Source organism: Rutidosis leptorrhynchoides, chromosome 6 (genome assembly GCF_046630445.1).
Source record: "Rutidosis leptorrhynchoides isolate AG116_Rl617_1_P2 chromosome 6, CSIRO_AGI_Rlap_v1, whole genome shotgun sequence".
Taxonomy (NCBI): Eukaryota; Viridiplantae; Streptophyta; class Magnoliopsida; order Asterales; family Asteraceae; genus Rutidosis; species Rutidosis leptorrhynchoides.
In genome coordinates this window covers 4,393,263-4,409,931 of record NC_092338.1, presented here as the reverse complement: position 1 = coordinate 4,409,931, position 16,669 = coordinate 4,393,263, and the positions used below count along the sequence as shown (strand labels likewise).

The 16,669-nt window shown below is 35.7% G+C and overlaps 1 protein-coding gene across 1 annotated transcript; it reads right to left on the bottom strand.

Moving 5' to 3' along the window:
- Window positions 1–4,578: 4,578 nt before the first annotated feature.
- On the bottom strand, window positions 4,579–8,527 carry LOC139851848 (glycoprotein 3-alpha-L-fucosyltransferase A-like). The gene is made up of 7 exons (XM_071841027.1): window positions 7,958–8,527; window positions 7,255–7,412; window positions 6,846–7,087; window positions 6,600–6,704; window positions 5,838–5,994; window positions 5,156–5,380; window positions 4,579–5,034 (listed from the first exon to the last, which is right to left on the bottom strand). The coding sequence occupies exons 1-7, from the start codon at window positions 8,390–8,392 to the stop codon at window positions 4,776–4,778; spliced, it is 1,581 nt and encodes a 526-aa protein (XP_071697128.1). The 5' UTR covers window positions 8,393–8,527; the 3' UTR covers window positions 4,579–4,775.
- Between the last annotated feature and the right edge of the window lie 8,142 nt (window positions 8,528–16,669).

Genomic DNA, 16,669 nt, shown 5'->3' with positions numbered 1-16,669 from the left:
AAACGTATCTTAATAGATTCTATTCCAACACGGTGTATCTTTGTCAATTATTCCGTATCGAAATACTCGTTTCACTTCTAGTTTTACAAGAAACCTTGGAGACCCGCTTAGACATGAGTACCGCGTACCACCCACAAACAGACGAACCGAACAAACGAACGATTTACGTCTTCGAAAGACATGTTTCAAACTTTCATGGTCGCTTTTAGTAGATCCCTCTTACAACAGTAGTTACCACTCGTGTGTTCACACGCACTTTCCGAAACCCTATATGACCGCTAATGTCATACCCCTATTCGTTGGACCAAAGCATGTGGCAAACAAAACACCGAATCTTAACTCATCCAAGAAACAACAATTGAGATAATCCAAGTCCGAGAAGGGCTCGAGACGACCCGTAGTCGCCCAAAAGAGTCATACCAAACTTAGATGAAAACCTCACAAATCCCAGTGTGTAACCGCGTAATATTGAGAAACCGCACCTTGGAAAGGTGTAATCCATTTTGGGAAATCGAGAAAGGCTATATCCGCAATATCGAACCTTTTGAAACCTTGGGGCGTATTGGAACCGCTTCCTATCGTTTAGAACTTCCGACTCAATTAAGTTTCCGTTTACCCTACATTTCGTGTAACAAACTTAGAAACGTGTCCTGCGGAACAGGAACGTGCAATCCTGCTGGATACATCAACTATCGATGACAAACTTCTCTTCATAGGAAAACCAGTTGAAACCGGGGATCGTAAAAACCGAACCTTAATGCAACGTAAAACCCTGACTATCCAAATTCATGAGAACCCTCAAGAACGTACTTTCACTTATTCATAGCATTGACAACGTAAAGTCTCGAGTAAGAGATATCGACTATTACTTCCAATTAAATTTCGGGACGAAATTTCTTTTGAGGTGTGGATAATGTAACATCCCGCGTTTTTCCGTTAAATTTATTTTAACACCGTCTTTTTTTTTATATAATATCTTTCGTTATTCAAATTTGTATCTTTCGTTAACTAACGTTCATAATATTCTCGTTATCTAATTATAAAGTCATCCGTTACTCGAACGTTTTTAAAATATTCGTTGGGTTAATTCCCGCACCCGCTTTGAAACTCGAGGGACCGAGATTGCCAAATGGGCAAACTAGTTGACTAGGTCAACTAGTCAACCCACTTACCACATCCATTCATTTCATCTCCACCTCCCACCTTCATCCTCCTCTTTCTCTCTACTTCCCATTTTTGAACTCAAAACCCTCAAACATAAAATCATCATCTAAATCCGATTGGAGAATCAAACATCAAAACAAAATACATATTTGGAATCCTCTCTTCATCCTCTTCAATTTGATACCAACTTCATCTCATTTGGGTCAAGACTAGCTTTGTCTTTGCACGCGTCTACTTGTTGAAGTACTTTATTAACTCTTGCACTCAAGGTGAGATCATAGTCCCACTTTTACTCTTTTTGAACTTATATTTGGGATGAGAAAACATAAACGATTCTTTTGAACTAAGTGAACACAAGAACGGGAAAACAAACATTCTACATACGAGTTTAGAACAAAAAGCCTCAATTCGATTATCATTAGTTACACTTGCCGGGTGTAAGCGAGAACTTATGTTATATGGCCATATGGGTTGACAACCCTCATCTTTGACGGTTCGCTACCGTCTACGGATGAAATATATTTTCGAGAATCAGTGTTTGTTCTAGCACTAAGTGATGGGGTATACAATGGAAGGAATGTTAAGCTTTGATAATTGGGTGCTCGTGAAACAAACTTTTGGAATGTATTACTATTATTTCATTGATGCAAATCTTGTGGTTCACTTGTACTTACTTACTTAAACCTATGATTTCACCAACGTTTTCGTTGACAGATTTCTATGTTTTTCTCAGGTCTTGCACGATATGTGAAACATGCTTCCGCTTACTATTTGATACTTGCATCCGATGTCGAGTATACATGCATTTCATGGAGCGTCTTTTGACTTTACTTTAAATTGTGTCGCCTAGATTTCAATCGTACTTATAACATTGTAACTTAACTTTTGGTTGAACAATTCTTGTAAACTTTGAAACAATCTTTAGTTTGAAATGAAGGCGACATATTTTGGTCAAACGTTATCTTAAAGACTTATAATCAGGTAATGGGACCCACGTAGCCGACGCCGTCACTTGACGATTTGTCGGGGTCGCTACAGCATTCTAGCCGTTGGGGTATTTTTCATTTTTTTTTTATTTTTTTCTTTTTTACTTTCTATATATATACAACACAAACACAAACACAAACACAAATCTCATTCACAAACACAAATCTCATTCAAAAAAAAAATGTCAAATTATTATCATCCACAATGGAGTCCACTCTCACCCTATTCACCCAGATCGGCTCAAGGTTCGGCTAGTGGTGGTGGTGAGGCTAATCTCGGTTTTTCAAATTTTGTCAATTCACAACAATCAATGCCACAAATGTCTCCCGAGCAAATACAAGCGTTTATGTTGTGACAACAACAACAACAACAACAACAACAACAACAACAACAACAACAACAACAACAACAAGTTCCACAAACACAACAAACACAAGTTCAACAAACACAACAAACACCTCAAGCACCAAAACGCAAGTCGAGAGCAAAGGCTAAAGGAAAAGAAGTTGCGGTCGATTCGTCTCAACCTAGAAGACGAACTGAGTACTTGTGGGAACCCGAAGATGAGCTACGTTTAGCTCAATCGTGGATTGCGACTTCTGAAGATCCAAACCAAGGCATTGATCAAAAATCATCTTCGTTTTGGAACGTGGTTATGAATGAGTACCATTCTAGGGGTCCACCTTACAAACGAACAAAGGATATGTTGACCTCCAAATGGACAAAAATGAATGAATGTTGCAGAAAGTATGGTGGAATCGTGAGTCGTCTCAAACGAGTTCCACGTAGTGGCGAAGGTGATGTCAATTTCAAAGAACGTTGTGATGCACAATACAAGGTGGAGACGTTTAAGAAGTTTAACAATTACCTAGCTTGGGAATTCCTAAAGGACAAGCAAAACTGGAACAATCCGACTCCACTTAAAACAAGCAAACGTGATTGTATTAGTTTGGATGATTGTGATCTAGATGAGGAACCGTAAGAACCGGAAGAGAATCTAAATGCGGAGCTATATGGGGAGGATGCAACACCACGACCTCCCGGAAAATCAAGAAAATCAAAATCACAAAAGACGTCTTCGAGCTCCGCCGCTTCCGCAAGATCCTCGTTTGATGAAAGTGCAAGCGGCACTTTTGAATCAATGACTAGTTACTTTGATTTGAAAATACTACAAATGTCTACGGCGGGAATGGATGAAGAAGATGCACAAGTTCTTCAAACGAAGAAAGCGGCGATTCGGACCAAGCTTCGAAGTGGAAATTGAAGCGTTTCGTATTTGTCTTTAATAAATATGAATTGTAATGTTTTTTTATTTATTTATGAATTGTAATGTTTTTTTTTTTTTAGGAATTGTAATGTTTTTTTTTTTTTAGGAATTGTAATGTTTAATTTTTATTTTAATGGAAGTTATTTCTATTTCTATTTATGTTAATTTTTATAATTATATTCATTTATGTTATATTTAAAATCATAAAAAAAAAAAAAAATATAAACTGACATGCCTAACTAGCAGAGGTCACCACTCCTCACTTTTTCTGACTCAGCAAGTCAGGCCTGACATGCCAAGTGACCTCAGTCACCACTCCCAGTGCTCTCAGCCTCTCACGCCTCCTCCCACTTTAGTCACCAAAGTGACTAACGCCTAAGCTTGCTGCCCCATTAAATTCGTCACTATCCGTCAAATATACACCAGCTCATCTCACGGAGCTTTTTGACACCGCGATATTGATAGTCTTATGAAATATTGAAATGCAACAAATAAAATAAGTGTGAACGGAAAATTTGAATATTGCATGTATATATTCGTTAGCGAAAATACAACGCCCTCACAGTCAGTCACCCAATTAGCCATCTGTTGGTGATGTGACCCTTTTCCTTCAACTGACACTTTTAGCTCACTAATTCAAGCATGCGTCATGATATACAAATGCTACTAGTATTTCAGCAATATCATCATCAACTTGATCCATCCGGCTCGCTTTCCGTCTTAACGAGACTCGACTCATTCCTCAGTGAATTTGCCATGCAGTAATTTTACTTAAAGACATAATAATAAGATATACCAGGGACCAAAACTGGATTGACATATATCCTTATCAACAGTTTTGCACATCAAAACCAGAAGTAAGCTTGAGAACGTTGACAGAACTGACAGAATCCAAAAGTGGGTTTATCATATCAACAACAACAACACAACAACAACAAAACCCAATCCCGCACATGCGAGGTATGGGGGAGGTGAGATGTAGACAATCCTTCCTCTACCGTAGAGTAAGAGAGAAGTCGTTTCTTTAACCATGGGTTTATCATATCAAGTAACAAGTAAAACAACTAAACATACATACATGAAAAGGTCTATTCATCATCTACCCTCCCTCATTATAATTTATTTGTATAATAACTACATACATATCAAATATCAAATACTAAGTATCGAATACCGTGTTTAATAAGTACAAACTTCCAACTGTAAGATTGACTTTTACATAGTACTATAGTAACTTGATTCTACAAAATCAAATTAAAATTTCATTAAACGAAAAGAGTGTGCATTCCATCCAGGTTTCTGGTTAAGCTTCAGAGCCTCGCTAACACACTATGTTTAGGATGAATGTTGCACTTGATTATACAAAAATGACCTCGAATTTTGCACACGGATTGCTTTTAATGTGACTTTTAAAAGCAGTACTACTTTTGAAACTAAATGTGTATAAAGCTTGCCTTTGTGTCATACCAACAGGGTATATTCTGTAAATTTTAAGCACCTTCACATCACCTCTTAGCATTTCAGGCCTTTCATCTTTCCAGATGGGTTCGTGTTTTAAAGACTTGAACTTCAATATAACAGCATCTGCTAAGGCCTCCATAGTCAAGTTCCCAGACCTGCCCAAATGTTCATCAGAAAAAATAGAAATCAGAGGCAAAGAAAAAAACTGAATTTGGTTCATATAAGAATATGGAAGTTCATAAAGTCAAAATAGTCAACTGAAAGGTTTTATTTTACCTAAGATAAACAGACTCCATCTCGAACCTCCCTCTTTCTCTTACATAGATGTGATATACAGTTTGTGAACCTCTTTCACACTTGCAAGGTCGTTTTGCCGCACAGTTTTTTTCCTCGTTCTCACGGATTCTTGTGGCAAGAAAAATACATAAACGACAAGATGAATGAACAGCAGCCATATCCACAAGGGCCTTGAAAGAGTCAGAAGGCCCCTCATATTTCCATCTGCATAAATAATTTAAGCAGAATACAAGTAGGTGAACCCATTAGCTATTGATTGTTATATGGAAAGTAACAAATGATTTACAAACAAGTCTAGCTATAATGTAGACTTCGTTATAATACTATAAACAGTCAATAAAATGACTTCCATCAATCTGACAAATTTTAACTAATTAAAACTTTTCCAGCTTCCATTAACCAATTAGACTCTGGTTAGTCAGAATTTCATACATATATGCCATGTTAAAAATGTTATTGTTTGTACAATTTGGTCAATTAGACACTGTAGTTCATGGTTTAAAGTTTTTGCATGTCTTCTATATAGATTTATTAACTTCTAAAGTCGACATGTCACATATGCAATTTAGCATTCCATGTGTAGAGCTATATGACCCTATCATGCCACATATCTCAACAATATGTGTTGGTATTCAATTTAAAAGACGGAAGATAAACTTGCCTGAGTGATTCATTGTAGGCAGTGAGATTCTCTGAAAGACGTTTCATGGTCTTGGCAACTGGCACAATATCTTTTAGTTCCTTAATATGTAAAACAGATCCAGGTGCAGGAGCAAAATCTTGGATATTTGGAGTACCAACAACAACAGGGACAGTTCCTTCAAATTACAATGTAGCTTCCATTTATTATCATGCATCACTAACAATCATGTTTCTTACTCCAACATAGTAAAAAACATGTCATGATGGGAAGGTTTTGTGATAGGTCAATAGGTCATGATGGGAAGGTTTGGTGATAGGTCAATAGGTCATAATGGCAGAGGCTATAAAAGGGTCACTTTTAATATGCGTAAAAAACATAACAAGTGGGGTTGGTTAGCACGCAAGATTTAAGAGATAGTATATTACAAACGTCATGGGAAGTCATTCACCCACTTTGAACCATGACCAAATTATCCAAATTCATTAATTTGACCCGTTTGAGATAAAGCACACCCTAAATGAAGTGACCTATTCATAAAATAATGGGTCAACATTGCCAACTCTAAGTGCAATATAATGAGTTGAAAACATAAGATGGTTATAGCTTCTATACATAATCCTCGTGTGTAAAACTTTTCGGTAGATTTAATACCAAAACAAAACCTGAATGGTGGAAGTGAGCTAGAGAGAATAAAAAAAGACTCGCAATAAAGAAAAAAAATGAATAGAGGTGCATTTTTTCAATGAGATAGGGAATTTAATATATATAATATTTCCATACCTGCTACAAGAGACTGGAAGAACTTTTCAGTAACATAGTCTTCCTCATTAGAATTTTCAAAAGCCAAGCTAAATTTGTAACGCTTCAATGCTTCAACCTTGTTCACTGCCAAGAAGCAAAATAGAATGTTTTAGCAATCGAATTCGATTAGAAGAACAAACAAAGAATGTGATGACCAACTTGTAACAAGGACCAAAATTGTAGATCCAATTATAACTGTAGGGAAACGAAATGTCAGATGCTTACCGTTCCCATCACGGTTTCGGTGACAACCACCGTAAGAATCAATCTTAATGTTTGACTTCTCAAGTCCTTCAAGGGCTTCTAAGCGGAAGTTGCGAGCAGCACAGTTAGAAATGAATGCAGCTGCCAAAGCTTTCTCAGTTTTTGGCTGAACTGGAGCCATTATATCATACTCTGCCCATGAAAAATAACCAACGGGGACATCTGAGGAGAGGCTAGTTGTCATAATGACGCTGTATCCCTTACTGAAAGATGATAACACAGTCAAGAAAAACTTTATTTCTATTCTACATGAATTTCAGTCAAAATTATACAAAAGGTAACATTTAGCATACATGTATGTATGAGAAGGTCAGTCTTACCCTTCTAGCATACATTTATTTACGGATTATCTAAAATAGTGCTTACCCACCGTCGTGCCATAGCAAGGTTGTTCTCAGGATAATATTCAGCTGATTCCATTGACCGAAGAATACCAGCTGCCCCGGCAGCATTAGGTAACCCAAATGCCGCATCGACTTTGTTATTGTTAAACCCAAACTTGCATTCCACAGCACAAGAAGTCCAGTCCTTCAGGAAACATATTTTTATAAGACTACTGTTATCATACACAAACCTATTAGATATATATGCAATCATTTTCACATACCACTAATCGGTTGGCAAACATTAGTTTTAACGCCTCAAACAAAAAATAAACAAAAGTAAGATGCCTAACATAATAGAAACTGATTTTAACCTACAAAGATTGAAAACTTTTGGAATCTACAAACACCTTCATATTCAATCATATAATGTATGAGTTAATAAGATCCAGACAAGCCTGGACCAACAAGCCAAATAACTCAAAACATCTTTAAACCATCATGAAAACGATTGCCAACTACCAATGGTGTAGTATAAAGACTCACAATTCACAAAATCAGAGTCAAATTGACATCATATATCACATCTTATAAGTACCTAAAAATCAATTTACTTATAGAGCGACATATCTTCTTAGATTTTAAAAAATAATAATTATTATAATAATAATAATTATAATTATATTACTCCGTAATAACTACTGACTATGAGAAATACAGATATCTGTAAACATATATAAACAAACAAACCTGTTCAGCACCGGTAACAAGAACTGGCTCTTTTTTAAAATCCCTAGTATAAACCACAGCATCTACTCTTTCCAACCACTCTTCACAACTCTCTCCATTATCAACACCATCACCGTCACCGGAATCCACCGCATCTAATGATGAAAATGAAGATGTCGTAAACTGATAGAATGATTCAGTCAATGAATTAAGCAGATCACCATTCTTAATCAAATCTAATCGACCTAAGAAGCTGATCTCTGCTATAAAAACTATAACTAGAAATATAGGTAACAAATTCGACCACTTTTTTCTCGAATTATGAACGTTAGTGACTGATGATGTAGTTGATGCGATGTTATTGTTGTTGTTGTTGTTGTTAGTAATGGTAGGAGGATTTTGATCTAATTGAGTGTTTCGAGATGGTCTTTGAAGATTAGGGTTTAATAAAGACATAATATTGTGGCGTTGAATAAAGATTTGTGATGGATCTGCAGTTAAATGTAGGAATTAAGAAGCAATATTTAGGGCAAAAATATGTGAATTAAGATCGATCGTGGAACAAGTCCACGCTTGAGGTCTGAAACTTTGAATATTGGTTGACCTAAAATGCATATAGATAACGCGATATAGATTGCAACAGGGTTTTTGGTATTGTGTCATTGTATGCCTTATGTCATACATCAAAATTTAATATCAGACACTTTTTATAAAGTAAAATTTGATGAATCAACATATTTGGTGGATAACAGATATTACTGGTCCACCTAATTGCACAGTCAATTATTATACCATAAGTATGTTATCGATTGTAATCAGTAGATACACCATTCTTGAATAAGAATTTAATCTCTTCTATCTTCCCTCATATTAGTAAGATATATGTCATATACAATATTAAATCATAACACGTTATCAGCACGAAGAGCTCCGTATAATTAAGGTGATTTTTCCACTTACCTAACCACCACTTCCACCTCTCAAGATTCCCGCCGTCCGCCGCTGAAATCGCCGGAAGATCTTGAAACCTCCGATGTGAGTTATACTTATCAGGTTGTTGTTCGAACTGGGTTTACGAAGAGGACAAGAAGAAACAGAAAAGGTTAAATGTATCAGAGGTGCAGCTGCAGCGTTTCTGTTGTTCACGCAGAAACAGAAATCAAAAGAAAAATAAAATAAAATGAGACAGCTGCAACAGTGATTTAAAGTGATGGTGGTGTTGTGGTGGCTTGTTTGATTCGATGTTTACAGCAGTATGAAAGCTGAAGTTTGCAGCTGCTTTAATTGATAGAAACATGGAGATCATAAGAGAAAACAGTTTGCAGAAAATAGGAGAGGGAGAGAGAGAAATAGTTAGATATTTGTAAGGTGGCTAAGGTGGTTTCTTGGCGGATCATGGCTGTTATGGGTGGTGGCGGTTTGGTTCCTGATTGCAAGTGATGTTCAAGGTTGATCAAGTAAGTGTAATTTGTATATATTTATATATCTTATTTATATGCATAGGTACCTTGGATATATAATATCTATATGTATATATAGAAATATGATGTGTTTGATTGATAATTTAAAACAGTAAAAGCCAACCAATTATTATCACTTTCTAAAGAATTAATTACCTATTAAATAAATAAATAAATAAAACGTGCACTTAATAATGAAAACAGTGAGCCATCATAACTTTTATCAATTCAGTCGATATCCACATTTACGGATAACTTTCGTGCTCCGTTGTTAATCAGTGGCGGATAAAAGTCTTCGGAAAAATTCCAAAATTTTAAATTAAGTATCTTTATTTATTTAGGTCATTATGGTATAAAATTTGGTCATTAACCATTAAATAAAAATTACATTAATTATTCACTCCCAACCCCCAAGTAAAATAAAAAGTGAAATTTGTAACAAACCATCTCTCTCTCTCTTTCATGTTTTCTGTTTCATCGTAAACCATAAGCCACCCCATCACAAGATCACTGCTACTGCTCAATGTTATTCGTTATTTTGCTGCAACCGTTTGAAAGAGAAAAAAAAACCCACCACTACCGAATATATATATTACCAATGATATAACGATATATGGACAGTCCCACGTAAAATAAAATAAAATAAAATTTATCAATAAAGTGTTTGGAGTTCTTATGCAACTTGCCTCTATTCTCTTTTATTTGGCCGACCAGTGGGAACTTTCACTGTAGTGACCAGGAAAATTTCGACTAATTTTAAACCAAACTCTCAATACGATTTAATATTTTTGACACGATAAGCAAAGTATGTAAAGTTGAATTTCAAAAATTTTGAACTGTTTCATATATTCAATTGACCTTCGACTGTTCTCGACGATTCACGAACAACTATTTGTAAATAGATACATATATATGTGTGTGTATATAAATGTGCATATAAATACTACTTGGAAATATATAAAATAATATTAAATCTATTTGTTTAAAAATATATAATATATATTTATGTGATAAAACTTGTTATTTAAAACTGATTATATATAGAGAGAGTAAATGGAAAATGAATGATTTCGAGCTTAGTTGGCTAACGTCGGTAACACTCGGTTGATGTTTTGTTAGTTTTAATATAGATATTGTACATGTTCATGAAGGATTGAAATAAAAGTTGGACTGTAAATTGATTACGAAGATTTTAGATTTGTCAAAAATATTTTTATTTTTTTAGTTTAAATTTTAGTACTCCGTACATGTTATTTGGTACAGAAAATAAATAATTACCGAACCTTTTTGATCAGGTTTCAAACAGTTAATGAGTGAAATAATTAATTATATTTAATCTAAAAATTTGGGATTTTTAGGAACACTTTTATACGTGAACTGTTTAGCAACGGACACGATATAGCCATCCGTGATAAACTGTCGGCAAGTAAATCCAACTTATAGACTGATGTACTATGCATATTACTGTTCTATTTGGTTGTCTTCACAAATGATTGATATACTTATATATATTATATATGTATATGAATATGGGAGAAGAGATATTCATCAAACCCACATATCCGATCATCAAGCTTATCACCAGCTCTTTTGTTTGAAGTTTGACAAAACCAAAACACAACCATCCTCACCACCACGTCACCACTATCTCCGGCCACTCCAACATCGAACAAACCACCATCGTGAACCATCTTTGATCGACCACCATGCACCACCCACTCGCGTGTTTGTTCATATGTTTAATCGACCCAAGATCACCTTGAACCCACACCATATATCCCCACCGGAGCACCACAAAATCACCACCATTTCACTCTCACTCTCTACCTCTTTCTCTTATATTCGTGACCTCAATGAACACCACCACCGAGAACCTGCAACCGCTAATGCTCTTCTTCTAATTCTGAGATCACGAACGCCATCACAACCCATTTACAAACCCACCACAGTCCACCGGCCATCCCAAACCATCACAACCGGGAACCACCACAACCATCATCATCTATGTTTTTTTTTTTCCTTTTCAATCCGAGAACCATCAATGAACACCACCATGGTTCCATCACTTTACTTATTTTTTTTGTGACTTTGTTGTTTTCTTTTAAAGTCCATCAATCACCACTCCTACTCACCACCGTCATGCTCCTGTGATAATCCTGAATTTGTTTCCGTTTACAACCGAGAACTCAATCACCACTCTTGTTTGATCACCTCACTACCATTTTTGTTGTTGTTGTTTTGTTGCTGCTATGCTTGCCGTTTACTTCTTCTGTTAATGAACCAAACCACTAAAATCAACCTTGAAAACCACCATCAAAAACCTCTTACTGTCCACCGTGAGACCACCATGTTTTCTTTTGAAACCGTGATGGGTATGAAGGTGATGAACCTGTTTGTTCACCTTCCTGTTCGAACAGACCCTATGGTTATTATCCAATGACTGCTATTATTTTATCTTTCTTTTATAATTGTTACTGGAGCAATAATTGATGTTAAATGGCTGGTAACAGTTAATTTTGGGGCTGGTACAATTGGGTTTGCAGGCTCATAATGTTAGACAAGAAGGCTCATAGGCCCAATAACGAGATTGGACTCTGTAACGACCCTGGATTTTCCAACGTTTACTTATTAATATTTATTATTAATACTTGTGTTTTATTGAATGTATTGTTTATATACATTTACTTGTTACCGCGATTAACTTTTGAATGCCCGAAACGTCTTTGTGACACGCGAAACTTACACGAATAATATTTTCAAGTATTATTTACATTCATGATTAAGTTTTATTAATCATTTTAATTAACTAAGGTTATTAGTTAATTACTTGGGCTTTATTGGATTAATTTGTAAATTAATGGAACTTGGACTTTTATTAGTGTTAATAGACTTAAAGAGCCCACCCTACTTCTTTAATGGACTAGCTAGCCCACTAAATTATGTAAGTGTTACTTAAGATGAAACTAGTTGGTTTAGTGCTTAAAGAATCTAGTTACACCATGTCCCCATGAACAAGCACCTTGTAACCAACTTTTGAAGCCTTTACATGAAGTAATCTTGTGGACAAACTCCTTCTCCCTCCCCTTTGTTGAACCGTCGGCATTTAGAGGATCAAAGGGTTCAAGTTTATTTTTTTTGTAACTTATTTACTAGCTCTCTCATTACACTTCTCATTTACACACTTTTACTTGCAAATCTCTCTCAAACTTTTCTCTCTTTTCTCTACATTCTTGTAAGTAACATGAGACTTTTTCCTCTCTTTTTCTTCTTCTAAAACCGTGGCCACAAACACCTTCATCATCATCATTCTTTTGTTTGTTGTTACTTGTCTTTGATTATTGTTACTTACTTGTTGTTGTTACTTACTAGTTACTAAGAATCAAACTCTTTAGTTTGATTCTTCATATCATCTTGTTCTTACAAGACATACAAGAACAAAACTCTCTAGTTTTGGTTCTACACTTAATGTTTTTCAAAGATTAAAGTTCATGTGTTGTAAACCATACTTGTGATTCATGATTGTAAACTTAAAGTTTACTTTTCTTAAAGATCAAGCCTTGGTTTGAATCTTTAAAGTATGAACAATAATGAACTAGTTACTTGTTTATTTAGATTGTTTCTTCATTTCTTGCATCTTTTAAATTCATGTTTGATGTTATAATGGTCAAGTGTTACTAGTTAACTTTTATCTCATTTTTCTTGAACAAAAGTTAACTTGAAAGTTCAAGAACATGGAAGTGTAACTCTTTAGTTATAACTTCATATACTTGTAATGGATCTAAGTTCTATAGCTTATGGTCTACTTATTTTGTCATTAACAAAAGCTTGTAAGCTTACATACACTTTACAAGATGATAATCTAAGTTTTGTAACTTATGGTTTCATCAAAGTAAAGATTCAAGTGTTATTACTTAGGATTTAACTTAATAACTTTAGATCTAGGCCTTTGAGCCTTGGATCTTCAAGATCTAACTAAGAACTATGTTCTACATCTTAAGATCTTGATTAGTTAGTTTACTTTCAAGTTTGTAGTTCAATATTACTTTTATAGTTCATGTATGTGTTAAATCTAAGACTTTGATGAAACCTTGGTTCATCAAACTACATACAACACTTAATTGAGTTGTGCTACATGTCTTGGACTTACACAAGTGTTATGATGGTGAAACCTTGGTAAAGATGATGTAAACCCATCAACGAGTTGTACACTTGAAGCTATATGCATCAAGGATGAGAACCGTGATAAGCATCGAGTACCAAGAAACCCACCGGAACCTACTGTTTTACTGTTTCTGGGTCTGATTTGTAGCGACCCGGCAAAATTGTCATTGACGGCGCCGTCTACTTAGGTCCCGTTACGTGGTCATAAGTCTTTAAAACAACGTTTGACCAAAAGATATGTCGCATTCATTTCAAATGTAAAGATTGTTCAAAGTTTACGAGAATAGTTCCACCACAAGTTACGTTACAAAGTTATAAGTACAAATGAAACTTATGCGACACAATTTAAAAGTAGCCAAAAGACGCTCCATGTATGCACATATATACTCGACATCCAATGCAAGTATCAAAATAAAGAGCGGAAGCATGTATCATGTATCGTTCAAGGACCTGAGAAAAACATAGAAATCTGTCAACGAAAACGTTGGTGAAATCATAGGTTTAAGTAAGTAAGTACAAGTGAACCACAAGATTTGTAACATTGGTATAATAGTAATACATTCCAAAAGTTTGTTTCACGAGCACCCAATTATCAATGCTTAACATTCCTTCCATAGAACCCCATCACAATAGTGTTTGAACATACACTGTTTCTCGAAAATATATTTCATTCGTAAACGGTAGCGAACCGTTTGAATGAGGGTTTGTCAAACCCATATGGCCATATAACATAAGTTCTCGCTTACACCCGGCAAGTGTAACTAATGATAATCGAATTGAGGATTTTTGTTCAAACTCGTACGTAGAATGTTTGTTTTCCTGTACTTGTGTTCACTTAGTTAAAAAGGAACGTTTATGTTTTCTCATCCCAAATGTAAGTTTCAAAAGAGTAAAAGTGGGACTATGATCTCACCTTGAGTGCACGAGTAGTAAAGTACTTCAACAAGTAAACGTGTGCAAAGAACAATGCTAGTCTTGACCTAAACAATAGGTTGTATCAATAACGGTAAACACGATAGGTCAAAGATGTTCAATTAGTCCTATGGCTCGTTAAGACCCGATCATAATAGCATGTGAATTAAATCGTCATGTTTCATGCAAGGTACAAGTATAAAAGCATGTTAGAACGATTGCACAAATATTTGGTTAAGTTTGATTAAAAGTCAACTTAGGCCGGGTCAAAGTCAATGAAAAAGTCAACACGTTCGGGTCGGGTCCCGAACTATTTTTCTGAGGTTTTTAATCATATATGAGCATGTTAGAACAAGTTACATGTGAATCGGAGGCCCATAGCATAGCAAACATTTTCCGTAAAATGACCAACGAGGACAGTAGCCTGTCAGTGCATCTGGACGGCGTCCAGATTTTCTGGACGGCGTCCAGCTTTGAAGGCTGGGACGGCGTCCAGACTTTTTGGACGGCGTCCAGCTTTGAAGGCTGGGACGGCGTCCAGACTTTCTGGACGGCGTCCAGCTTTGAATACTGGGACGGCGTCCAGGTTGGATTTCAACTCTGATGCAGAACTCCTAAGTGCACGAACCAAAAACCAAATAAACACAATTTATGATCCGCAAACAATCAAGTCAAGTATTTTATACCGTTGGGAAGGTAATTTGACGAGGAAGACAACTAAACACATTTCATCAATCAATCTACCTATTATAACAACCAAAACCGCATCTAATGCTCAACATTAATCGCATACAAGTTCATAAATGCAATTCAATGATTCGGGCAACCAATTTACATGAGTGATATGACGTTTCGAAGGTAATCAAGCATACAATCCAACTAAACACTTACCAATCATAATCCATGGCATTCAATGCATCAAGAGTCCATTTCAAGTTCATCAAACCCTAACCCAAATTCACCAAAATCATAAATCAAGTTCAAGAACTTTTCTAAAGCAACCTACACATCAAATTGGAACTAGTGATACTAGGAACACAATTAGAACATGAACTTTTAACATCTAACAACATATGATCATCCAAAATTCAAGAACAACACACCAAAATTCAAGTTCATGCTAGTTACACTAAAACAACGAGATCGAGCATAATAATCATATACACGACATCACAATGAGCCATAGACACTAACTAACACCATTTCAAGTCAAAAACACGAATTTAGAGAAATCTAGAGTTTTAGAAATGTTACCCAAACGAGATGAAGTTGGTACCAAAATGAAGAGGATGAAGAGAGGATCACGAATATGTAATTTATTTTGTTGTAAGCCTCCTAGATCGAATTTAGATGATGATTGAATGAATTTGGTAAATGTGTATGTGTTCTTGCTAGAGAGAAAGAGAGAGAGAGGGAGATGGTTGAATGGTGGTGATTGGGGTGGACTAGTTGACCTAGTCAACTAGTTTGCCCCGTGTCAATTTTAGTCCCTCGAGTTTGTAGTCGGGTGCGGAAAATACCTAAACGGAATATTTTAAAACGCGTATTAACGGGAGATGTTATAAACATATAACGGAGTTTAAATTAGTATAACGGAAAAGTAAATGGAAAAAGGCGGGATGTTACATGATTAGTACGACTTGGGCTACTGTAAAGATGATTTTCAGTTAGCTCTGTTCGAGTAGATAACTTTTTATTTAGGACTCGTCTTAATCCGAGTTACAGTTTAGGATTTATGGCCCTCCGATCATCACTATGTCCTTTTAACGTTGTGCTAAAAATTCTGACCTACTCGCACTTAGACCATCGTCACGGTCAAAGGAAGACGAGTTTGCTTCTGGGATTTTTACCACAACTAAAGGACTCATATACGGAGCCATGGCCACTGGTCTCACCTTATTTTAGTAGGTATAGAGGTCGTGGTGACTGACCGAACTCAGCCTTTGTTTTAAACTCTTTTCATGAATGAAACTTACTTTACACCTTTTGTTTGATGATGAATGATGATGACCCTTTAAGACCTAATTTACATACATTTAAACCTATTGGGACGATTTACTGACTTAGTACTATTTGACTTAGGTTGAGGACTCTCCGGACCTACGTACTTGCTTATTTTCCGACTCGACTTTACCACTACTTTACCACTGTGAGTTATAGCATCCTTTTTACTTTAACTTATTTTGGGAACTGAGAATAA

Excerpts from the sequence above, each read along its gene's own strand:
- LOC139851848 (XM_071841027.1), bottom strand. The coding sequence starts at position 8,392 with ATGTCTTTATTAAACCCTAATCTTCAAAGACCATCTCGAAACACTCAA. Across the intron at positions 7,413-7,957 it reads TTGTTACCGGTGCTGAACAG|GACTGGACTTCTTGTGCTGT; the intron begins GTTTGTTTGTTT and ends TGTTTCCTGAAG. Across the intron at positions 5,035-5,155 it reads ATGGAGTCTGTTTATCTTAG|GTCTGGGAACTTGACTATGG; the intron begins GTAAAATAAAAC and ends ACATTTGGGCAG.